Raw genomic sequence first — 11860 nt, forward strand, 5'->3', positions numbered from 1 at the left:
CACTTCAGAGAATAAAAAATTAAAGGATTAAGAAACAACCCTGACTTTGTCATAAGCAACTACTCCACATTCAGAGACTGGGGTGGCATTTCCCAGGTGCTTACTAATGGTTTCTGAAGGACATCTGCAACCATATGGTGGTTCAGTTGTGTGATATCAAGGTAAGCAGATGTCTGAGTCCTGATGGACAGTGAACACTCTGAAGTGGCCAGATGCATACTGCAGTTTGTACAGATACACAGTGAGAGCTTCCAGCTCTGCATGACAACACATCATGATGGCAAAAATAACCCAACAGGCTCTAAAAAACACTTTAAAGAATGGATAAAGAAGAACTGACAAAAAGTAATTTAAAAGACATTCAGAAAAAGCATGACTTGGTAGCACAGCTACATCTTAAGACTATTTATCTAGGCTCCCTCTGAAAGAGTGAGCCTCTAATATTCAAGTAAAAAACATCTCAGACTTGAAAACATTTTTGGTAATATTAAAGACTTTACATTTAAAAGGCATTTAAAGAACTTGTTCTCTTTGAAGGGAGGTAAATATGACTCCAGGAAACATAGACTCAAGGCTCCTAAAGGATATGACTGAAATAAATGCCTCGTGTCTCAAAGCTTCCCAGAAGGAGGAGACAGAAAAACAGAACACAGAAGACATGGCCTGAGCTGCTGCACAGCCTCTTCCCTAAAAAATCAAAAGGAGATAGCCAAAGAAATGTAGCATTATTAAAAAAAACCCCAGCAAACTATTGTCTAAATCTCCTGAATGCAACACAAGATGTTTCTGTATTTCATGTATGAACACAAGAGCTGTAGGTCACGCAGCTGAATTGATATTTGAGGCTTGCTGTACACATCTGTGAACTCAGAGAAAACCCCAGTCAAGTCTCACTCAGCTACATTCACTGAGGTATGTCCTGAAGTGAAATGAAGATACTGGAACTAATTACCATGGCAGGTCATGCTACAGTGTTTCTAGCAAAAAAACCCCCAAAAAACCCAAAACCAAACCTTGTTTTTTTCCCTGCTGAAGGACATACCTCAAGAACTGCAGGTATATAGTTGGCTAGGTCAGGCTATTCTTTTCAACACCTCTCATTCATTTTGATATAGGCCCTGTAAGTAAGGAAGGAGGGTAAAGCAGATAAAGTGGACAAAAGGAGTAAAGAGGAAGAAGAAAGTGGATAAAGAAGATGAAAGGAGTAAAGGGGAAAGTGGATAAAGAAGATGAAAGGAGTAAAGGGGAAAGAGACAGAAAGAGATAACTACATCAGTAACTGCTGCTGTTGTCTGTACTGCTGGCAGCATGGACACACCTACTCCACTTGGGTGTGAAGGAGAAAGGTTAGTGACACCAGACACACAGCGCTGGCATGTTCCAAGTTGTTCCCAGGATTAGTTACAACTCAGGGACGCTGTAAAAAGCTGTTCTTTGTTCCTCACTGCCTTTAAAAATGCATGTGTCACCTCCTACCCCCGTGAACAGAAGGCTGATTTTACACCTTCCCCGGTGCAGCACGCAGGGGTGACTGTCTGAGCAGCCATCAAACCAGGCCACCTCTGCTCCTTCAGCAAGACCTGCAGGATGCTGGCAGGAGACCCGGGGCAGGGACACGTGCACTCCAGCAACAGACACTGGAGTTTTGTTTATTTATCCTCCCTGGGGAGAGAAGACACTTCACTCTAGGACAGGAAGCAGTGTAATGAACTTGTCTCCTTATCAACAAATAGAGAGCAGTAAATCAGCCATGCAGTGCATCCCTAAACAACCAACAAAAAAAAAGGATGTGTGACTTTAAAGAGTACCTCCTGCCTTTTTCTTTCTTCCTGGCTGATCACTTCTGATAATCCATTCTTCTTTACCTAAAAAAATAATAAATAAATATTAAAACATTTTTTGTAGAAAAGTGTTATTAAAAAAAATACAGGACTATCAAAACATTACACTAAAAATTCAACTAAAGAAACTGTCAACTTCAGAATGATAGCAATGAACCAGCAGAGATAAAAAAAATCAGTAACATCTGTCATTTGCCTTATCAAAAGAACTACATAATTGCATTAAAAAGTATCCCAAGACACAAACACAGAACTGCAGCAAAAGCATGAACACCTGAATCACAGTCACCCTGCACAACCTCCCTGGATTTTATACACACACAGAAGTATGTGTGTGTATAGAAAACTTAAAAGAAAGAAGACAGAAAAAAGAAACAGAAGAAGAATTGTTTTCTTCTTTTAAGTTAGATTTCTTGACTAACACACATACATCACAAGGTTCATTTTCCAAGTCAGCTTGCTCAGTGTCTCAGATTTGTTAAACACTCCTAAAGGTGAAGGCAAACTACCTAGACAGGTGGTGTGTTGGTCAAAACATTATTCTGGAGGAGCTTCAGTTTGACCCTAAAGAGACGTGGCAAACTCCTGAGTACACACCCCTGTATTTCTGTCCTCAGCCCTACGATGATGTCTCTGCACCCTACAGCCAGATCAGCCACGACCAGTTTGCCCCAGCTCTCCAGACACAATCAGGAACTCCAGCCACAGCACATTTTCCACAGCCTAAAGCCACACGCTTAGCTACCAAATTCCACACCAGGGACCCGTGAAGTGTATTCTTTCCTGGTGCAAACACGTGCACTGTGTCATTTAACAGGAGAATGGTAAGAAGAAAAAAAAAAGAAAAAAGAACAAAAAAAAAGGGACTGACTTTCTGCATTTCCTAGCAGAGTGTTAAACACAGGACCCCAGATCAGGAGGGTGACCTGTGCATGGCACGCTGGGCCAGGGAAGGGGCGAGGCCACCACACAGCACTACACATGTGGAAGATGCTGTTCTCTTTGGGGAGCAGCAGTATGTCACGGGACACGAGACCTCTAACAGATGCACTTCCATTCTCCCCTTTCTCTTCCAGTCTTCTCCAAAAGCTCCTAATGTACCATCATCAACAGCTTTATCTTCTCACTCCACCTGTTCCCTGGAATTTTAAAGGTGATATTACTCCTCATCATATTCCTGCACAGTAGGCACCACAAGCGTGGAGAGCAGGCTCACGGTAGAGGTGGCACAACATGAAGAAGTGCTGCTCTCTGGTTTGTAAGCACACCAAAGTATATACACACATGTATCTACTCACAAAAATAACACAAATACTCCAGTGTTTGAACAGCTGTTCTTTTGAACACGTTACACATTCTTGTGTCACCACAAGCACACGCTTCTGAACACCAAGCATGAACTAATTAGATGTCTTTCTAGTAAACTATTAAAATACCTTTCAATCAACAACCCAAAAGCTTTAAAACACTCACTAGGAAGTTTAAAGACACTTTTTTCTGGATGCAGAGGAAGGCTCTTCTAAAAATATGCCAGCACAGGAAATACCTATGAACACATCCAAGAGATTTCAATGCTTCCTGCAAATTTCCAGTGAGGTCCATGTGGCAACTGCTGTATTCATGTTCAAAAACCTGCAGCATGTTTTGTACCGTTATTTTGTCACACATGGGTGTGCACATCCACAGCACACATACAAATTAATCACAGAAGCTAATGGTTCAACCTTGTGTTTTTAATCAACAGCAACACTCCCAAAGAGCTCCAAACAGGGAGGCTATTTTTGGCATACTCCAGCTCTATCTTTGAGGTGTCTGCAATGTTTTAGCTGAAACTGTGATACTATGCAAACAAAAACTTCATATAAGCTAAGAACATAACCAGAAAGAATGGAAGAGGCCCAGCACTACAGCTACTAACATTGTCTTCTTGTCACACTGAACTGTTTTTTCCAGCAGCTCAGTTACGACTGATTGAACCAAGGAGATGAGGACGAAAGGATGGAAGAACAACAGGTCAGCTCTGTGGTTATGTACAAGAAGTTCCTCCAAAATAAGGAGGTGCTGCAGGGAAGGAGCTCCCCAGAAATATTTCTTTGAGAATTGTAATAAGTGGCTGCACCATAAACCAAACTGAACATAAGCCTTGTGACACGGGGAGAGAAATGAGAGCTAATGCAGAGATCAGCCCTGGAAATCCTTGACACCAGGAAGCCCGTGTGTGACACCACGGAGAAGGGGCAGCCGAGGAAAGGTGACAGCACGAGTGACTTCATAAAGCAACTTGCAGCAGCTTTTTAAATGAATGAGAAAAATCACAACTGCACTTGTCCCAAACCAGAGCAAGAGATGACTGGAAAAATGGAACACAAGATGACCAAAGCTCAGGAAGAGTTTCAGGTTACAGACAGCAGTTGAGTGAACATGCGGTGCTATGTAAATACATTGAAAGTACCGGGCGTGCAGTGGAGGACTCGGTGTTAAAACATCCATTTAACATGAAATACTTCAATAACTGTCAGCATTACCCATGCTATGGGACATCCATTTTCAGTGTTAGATCTCAAGAATGTTTGTAAGAATCACAGCAGCATTGACAGTAGCAGTGCAAAGTGAACACACATCACCTTCTCCAGGCTGGAGGGTAAGGACCCGGAAGAACAGGCACTGAGGTTCAAAGTCCACCAGCCAGATGTGGTGGTGACACTGCACAGGCTGCCCAGGCGGGCACTGAGGTCTCCACCCATGGAGATACTGAACGCCTGACCAGACACAGCCCTGGACAACTTGCTCTAACTGACCCTCCTTCAACAGGGGGGTTGGACAAGATGATCTCAAGAGGTCCTCTCCAAGCTAACTGCTGTTGTGATCCTTCCCATCCACAGTGATACACACTGTCATTATCCACACCAACTGGATGCCAGACTTGTTGGAGAGTAAATCCATTTAATGCAGCGCACAAGTTAATATCAGTGCCTATGATCTGCTGGGAATTCTTCAAAAACATCAACAGATACTTCTGGGATATATTTTGGAAATCTCAGTTATTCTCCCTAAATTAAACTTTTAAATTAACAGGTGAAGGTTGGAGGGAACAGGGAGAGCAGATAAGCTCAGCCACTGCTGTCTAATCGGTACGAGGAATCTAAAGGGGAAGAGGGCTCAGGAGAAGAATTTAAATAGCAGCCTATTTTAGAGTCTTTAAACGCTCTCTGAAAAGCTCAGTCTTATCTTCACACGTGTGTGTGTGTACACTGTAGGAAGACTGAAAGATCTTTTTTTTTTTAATTGTCATCATAAAGGATGTGGAAACTCCAGGCATGAAGGTTTCAGTCCCCCCCTCAGACAGAAAGCCTGGTCAGAGCTGCATCAGCCAAAGAAACACTCTGCAGAGCAGAGAGAGAGGATCCTGCTGCCCTTCCCCTCCACTCCCTAGCACAGTCACTGCTAATACCATAAAGCTATTAGTCTCCTCCTCTCCTCCTTTCCTAACCTATGTTGAAACCCAATACTTTGACGTTTTCCAGCTGACTTCCGGTTACAACTCCACACTCACTTTCTAATACACATTCACAACGTGTAATTTTTCCAGAGAGTTTTAAACACAGACACTACAACATCCAGATTCCCACAGTTTGTGTTCACAGTGCACTGCCTTCTCCCACACACTCCCCACTTCCAGCCCTGTAAATCAAGCAGACACTGAACAAGCTTTCTGTGCTAGAAACTGTGAAGAACGAGTTGGTTTATGTAACTGTAAGCATGGCACAGGAATGGTTCTCCTACTGAGATGATCTTTATACTATTTTGGTCTCACGACCAATTAGTGTTTTTTAAATTATTGTTATTACTGAGTAGCATTCCTTCCTAAATAGCTCAGCTGTTGAAGATTTAACTGCTAGACTGCCTAGAAGGTAGGGAAAAAACCAATCTGACTTTATTATAAACAAACTATTTCGCAACATTAACCAAATTAACTACTTTTAAAGTTGAAATTTGTTGAAAGTAAGTTTAAAGCAAATCTTCTCAAAACCACATTGTCTTGCCTTCTTTATAATTACTGAATCAAGGAAGGATTCATATTTCAATACCTTAAACTGCAAAAGGTCACCAACATCTATCAGTGAGACAGCTCTTCAAACCAGACAACCCAAACAGCCTTGGAAGATGCTGCTGAGGATCAGTATCTAGTGTATGCAGGATGTACACAGCCAACGGCCCGACTGTCAAACACCCCAGGCGATCATGGCATGTAACAATCATCCTTTCCTACCCACAGAGAGATGAGATCCTACAACATTCTACAAGTTACATAAACAAAAACCAACAAACAACAAATTCATTTTAGGGATATCCCTCTGAAACCACAGAAATTATCAAAGGCTAAAATTAACCACAGAAACATGGAATTTTTACAGTTTCTTTAGACTCAAAATCAGGCACACTAGGAAAGCCTGTAGAAACATCAACAGGTGTCATTAATTTGCCAGCTAATTAGCAGGGGTGCTAGCAAGATTACAGAACTGATTCAAGCACCTGGATTCTCCTTTGTTTAACGACACTGTTAAGAAAAAGCCACCGCCCATGGCTCGCAGGTGGTGCTGAGGACAGCAGAACACCACCATCTGAAGACCTGGCCGTTTTAAAATGGTTTCCCTTAAATATATGCAGTCAAATCCATTTAGAGTTGGCTTGCAGCAGTTCAGAACAATTCAGCAGAAACCAGTTTGTAACTAACTGAGGCTGCTCCTTTGTATAATTCACCCTTTTAGTGAATTCACACACTTATTTTTTTCTTCCTTACAAATCAGTAAAGTTGTGTCTTTGCCAAATACAGGATCCTAAAATGAACTTTCTCAACTGCTGTTTATGTAAACCAAAGCCCAGTAATTGATCAGGACTCCCACGGTGCTCTTATGAAATGAAAAACTAAGTTTAGGGAAAAAAACCAAAACCAAAACAAACCAGGACTAAATGCTATTTAAGGTTTAGTCCACACCACTCCAATTTATTGAAAGGAACTAGAACAGACAGATTCACTCGGAGTTTACAGGCTGTTAGGATTTAAACCTGTCCTTTCAGGCTTTCTGACAGCACCTCGTTCAGAACAGCCAGGCACAGCACCATCCACCAGCGTAAACCCCAGCTCTGCTGAGGACCTGCATCAGCTTGGCTGCCAGCACCCTGTGCAGGACAGGCCCAAGCACCCATCCCTGGTGACTGCAGGAAGTGCAAAGTCTTAAAGGCTCTTAAATTCCATGTGCACACACAAGAGGCAGGCTTGATTTTTTTTTTGTCCAGAATAGTTTAAAAATAAAAAAAAAAAACAAAACAAAACCAGAAATGCAGCTTAAAGCATAAAATTATGAAATATTAATTCCTTCATATATCAAAGTTGTATTTAATTTAATCTTAAACTACATTGAATTTTTTTCCTTTGTAATTCCAAATCAGATACTCCAACCAGTCTGTTGTGTGGCCACATGAGCCTACGAACACTTGCACTAGAAAAGGGACGTGTCAGGTAACCAGGGAAACTGATTCTGGCAGGAGCATCAGTCTATACCTACTAAAAGTGACTGAGGAAACATGATTTATGCTTTCTTTAAGCTGTTGGAGTTACCTTACATAAGACCTAAGCAAAAGCTACACTGAGACCTCAGGATCTGCATTAGTAACATCTGAATGGTTGCAAACTTGTTAATTAAAAGTATATATATATTTGGAGACACCTCATATTTTAGAATGGAAAAGATGACAAACTTCAGCCAAAATCTCCAGTACCAAGTAAAAAGACCTGCTTCAACACATTCTTCAATACTCTGCCTTTGTCTGGCTGTACAATGATCAAATACTCACAACAGACAGCTGACTCCACGTCGATCTCAGGGGCTTATAGTGAAAAACAATCTTTTCATCCAGTTTCTGCTCTCGGGCCTCAGACTCTTCATCAGAATCTATGTCCAAAGCTTTTTCTTTATAGTTCTGATATAATACAGCATTTTCTATAAAACAACAACCGTATGTCATTAATTTCTAGAAAATCAGCTTAGTTGTTTTCATAAAAATTCTAAGTAAAATTTCAACAATGAAAGAAACCAAAATGTCAATGTGCTGTTCACAAACTGCAAGAGACAAAGCCAGTATCGTACTGAGGATGGACAATGGTGCAGCACAGCAACAATGGATCACTGTACCGCTACCAAAAGGATCCACACTGACTGAATTAAAGAACAGATGTGTCCTTTGTCAAGAAAAAACAGAAAACAATTTTTTCTTCCTTGGTTGGCTGTACAGTGTTTCATAATTAGCCAGCAATTTCAAAACGGAACAAGCACGTCAGTAGAACAGAGTCACTAATCTGGAGGTCTAGCTATTTTCATCTACAAGACCATTAAGAGTCCACTCCCCACGCCAACTTCTGTTCCGTCAGCTTTAAATACTGTCTTTGCGCTTCACTGAGAGAAGGAAATGATCCAAATTTCAGAAATTTGAGGTCAGAACTATTCCAAATAGAAACTTCAAAGCTTGCTTGAATAAGCATGAGGCCTATGAACCTTACACCAAAATACACTCACTGTATATTTCAGTGCTGCCAGTATTAACTCCATTATATCAGTGAAACACAGGTGTGGAGCTTGCCCTTTCCACTTCCCCACCCCCTGACCACACACTCTTTTCAAAAGCAGACAGAAAAGGACAGAGAAATCCAAGACCAGAATAACCTGCAGATGAACTAAGCTGTTAAGAAATCAAGCTTCAAAAGGTGCTGCAGAGATGGGCCAGGCCTTGGACAATATCCAATCCTCCCCTACAAAGGAAAGGGGAAAGAAGTGAAAGGTCTGGCTGCTCCTCACACAGCTGCAGCTCCTGAGGTCTTACACCAGGCTGGGTGGATCTGCTCCACCTGCTCAGGTTATACAGCCCTGGCTGAGTGAGTATTATACAAGGTCTGGCCTTTGGTTTTGTTCTTTGGTACATGTCTATATATTTTATATGCTTTTAAGATAGGAAATTGTGTACAGCAACTGAATTCTGAGAGGCATTACAGAGAAAGTTATTAGTTGGGATCAGTCCAAGAGAGAAGGGAGCCAGTGGAAGAGAATCCAGAAAACATCATCAGGAAATAGTGTCAGAAAAGATGAAAATCAGAGTAAGACAGGGGGTGATGCAAATGGAACAAAGAGGGAAGTTTTGAAAACAGAAACAAGAAGAAAAGGAAGGTAACTGAGCTGAGATGACCTTAAGGAGGCATTAAGAGGACAAAAGCCAGGAGAGGAGCAGTTACTGTAATAAAACTTCCATGAACTTACAGCCAAGGAAGAAATTTTTTTCTTGATGAAATATTGGGAAAAGCAGGAAACTTGTCAAAGTCCAGAATCAGTGATAACACAAAAAAAGCAGATGCAAGGACAGCATTTTCCTGATACTTGAAGCCCAGGTCAGCAAGAAAAGAAAAGGAGTAGCAAGTCAAACAACTCACCCCAGCACCCTTGCCTTATGAGGAAAAGAGAGAAACGGCTGCATGGCCCAGAAACTCAGAGCAGCAATTCCGGCATCTGCTGCAAGTGATGACCCCAAACCCCTAAGCTGATCCACAAAAGCTCCATCTTCCACCTGGGAGGAGACCCGGGAACAGGCAGGAAGGCAGTCCCAGGGGAGGAACAAGCCTCACCTATGGAACTCTACAGAACCCTTAGGGCTGAGACACACACATCAGCCAGCTCATCTTTTGGGAGTTTAAGTTGAAAAGAAGCCCGTCAAACAAACCCCCATTTGTATCCTGCCATTCTGTACAATATTCCCTGAAACATGTCTAGTGCCAAAATTATGGTTTCATATTTTAGTCAGTTTACTGAAAAACAATGTACTTCTAGTCTTTGACTACATATGAAACAAGTGTGCAAAGTGATCCTGAAGTTCATGTCTCTTACCTTCCCCATCAAACGTCCCTTGGCCTTTCAGCATTTTCTTCTGACAATTTTAACAGGAAAGAGATGCACACACATTAAAAGAAGAATGCAAAATAACCAACAGTTACAAGAACATCTATTTTGTTTGATACTTAGTCATCAAATTAACAAGCCCTCATCTATAAACTTCTGATGTTGGACAAGTATTCATGAAAACAATTGTTTCATCACAGAAAATGAAAAGCTACCCTAGTTTTCCTTCTCTCATGCACTGTTTTTACATATCTGCCCCAAATGGTTCATTTTTCCTGTGTTTCAAATGCACAGTACACGAGCTTTACAAGGGTTCAGTGAACTTGCAACCCACTCCACTGTCACTGGGCTTTGCTGTGAGGATGTAAGGGACACGACTGAGAGGCTGTCTCCCTCCACACACTCTGCAAAGAACCACCACATTAAGTATTCTGTAAACTAACGTTTGGAGACCAAAACAAACCTTTGAAATAAAACAGCTGTTTTGGTGCAACAAATCCTGAGGTCTGAGGAATCTATTAAAAAAAAAAAAATGCTACTAGAAGAGGTTTGTGTGTAAAGACAGGACAATGTCATGTCCTATTTTAAACATAACTTACTGTTAAGTCTACTACCAAAACCAAACCAAACCAAACCACCTCCCCACCCAGCAGCAGTTCACAATTTGACCAAAGACTGTTCCACTCCTTGAAGCATTTTCACAAAAGCTTCCATAACCATTACTTTCTAATGTAGCTGAAAATTGTCATAAAGCTGATAATTATTTTAATACAGCATTAGCCCTCAGCCTGGAGTAGTTTATTACACAATTCCAAACACTCCGCAGAAATCTACCAATATATTTTTTAGAAGTATGTAAGTTATGTTTAAAAGGAAGGAAATACTGAAAATATTCTTTTACTTGACACATCACATTGTAATCTCGTAAGTCTCTATAATTTAATTTCAGTACATTAAATCTACTACTCCTAAGGGACTACAATTATAAAACAGGCATTCTGCTTTTACTTGCAGGCATTAAAATTAAGCTACAAAAAGATACCTGAAGTGGCCTCTACCAATTTAAAAACTGCACTCTGATTTTTAGAAACACTTGAAAAGTCATGTCTCAGATAGAGGAGTGAGGGAGGGTTAATTTTTCTGTCAGTCTGTCTGCTCCAGCAGGCAGACTTTATTAAAGTCAACGTCTCTTTTTTCCTGTTTACTGCTTTCCGGGAAACAGGTTTTAAAACAGATTTGATTGTGAAAGAAAACCTCGATGTGCTGGGGAATCCAGTGGGAAATGCAAGCATGAGGCTGCCATCAACACATTTCTGAGTTGCCCAGATTTCAACAGAATTGTGTCCCTGAAGCCTCCACCACTTCACTTTGAAAACAACACTTGTAAGTGATCTGTGAGACTCGTCATAACCATGAAAAGTTTTGTGGTAGCGAAAAGGAAACTGAAGAAAACCCCAGCATTTATGGAAAACACAGAGATCACAAATCACGCTCCTGTGTAGCCTACACCATTCAAATCACCGTGTAACTGACCAACAACTTACCTTTATCCTCCCCAGGCTCGAAAACTTCTCTTTATCTTCAACAACTGCTTTAAGGATGGGCTGAGACATTCTATTTTTTTTCTTAAAGTTAGAAGAGCTGTCCAAGTCCACACCGCTCACCACTGCTCTGCGGTAGGACGTCGACCTCAGGCCGCGCCTCAGGGTCCCCGGGCTGTCCAGGTCACCCTCGGCCTCTTCCTCAGCATCGGCGACCAAGGGCACGCTGAGGCTCTCCACCATGCTGCGGACCTTCAGCACCCGCTTGCTCGTCTCAGCGTTCTGGCTGCTGCCTTTGCTTGTCACCTTGATTTCAGACGCCAGACTCTTGGGAATGATCTGCTGCGTGCCCACTTTGAGAGCAGCAGGGCTGTTGGTGCTCAGGACCACGGGCTGCTGCTCCACAGGCTGCTCCTGAGGGGACGTTGGCCTCTGGGCAGTCAAGCCTGGCTCGGGGGACACGGGCTGGGAAACCGGCACTTTGTCTGGTGCTCTGGAAACCCGGCTGCATTGCAGGGGCAGCGCTCCTGCGCTG

The 11860-nt window shown here is 42.0% G+C and overlaps 1 protein-coding gene across 1 annotated transcript in view; it reads right to left on the reverse strand.

Moving 5' to 3' along the window:
- The window catches only part of ARHGEF26 (Rho guanine nucleotide exchange factor 26), a gene marked incomplete at both ends in the record, with an annotated part of 35788 nt that extends 23970 nt beyond the window's left edge, over positions 1–11818 (reverse strand). Inside the window, 4 exons of the mRNA XM_010167134.2 lie at positions 1809–1865; positions 7698–7843; positions 9773–9812; positions 11329–11818. Coding sequence (XP_010165436.2) covers positions 1809–1865; positions 7698–7843; positions 9773–9812; positions 11329–11818 — 733 coding nt within the window. The remainder of the gene's footprint in view (positions 1–1808; positions 1866–7697; positions 7844–9772; positions 9813–11328) is intronic.
- Positions 11819–11860: the final 42 nt, after the last annotated feature.

This window comes from Antrostomus carolinensis, unplaced genomic scaffold, assembly GCF_000700745.2.
Source record: "Antrostomus carolinensis isolate BGI_N321 unplaced genomic scaffold, ASM70074v2 scaffold10744, whole genome shotgun sequence".
In the NCBI taxonomy this organism is placed as follows: Eukaryota; Metazoa; Chordata; class Aves; order Caprimulgiformes; family Caprimulgidae; genus Antrostomus; species Antrostomus carolinensis.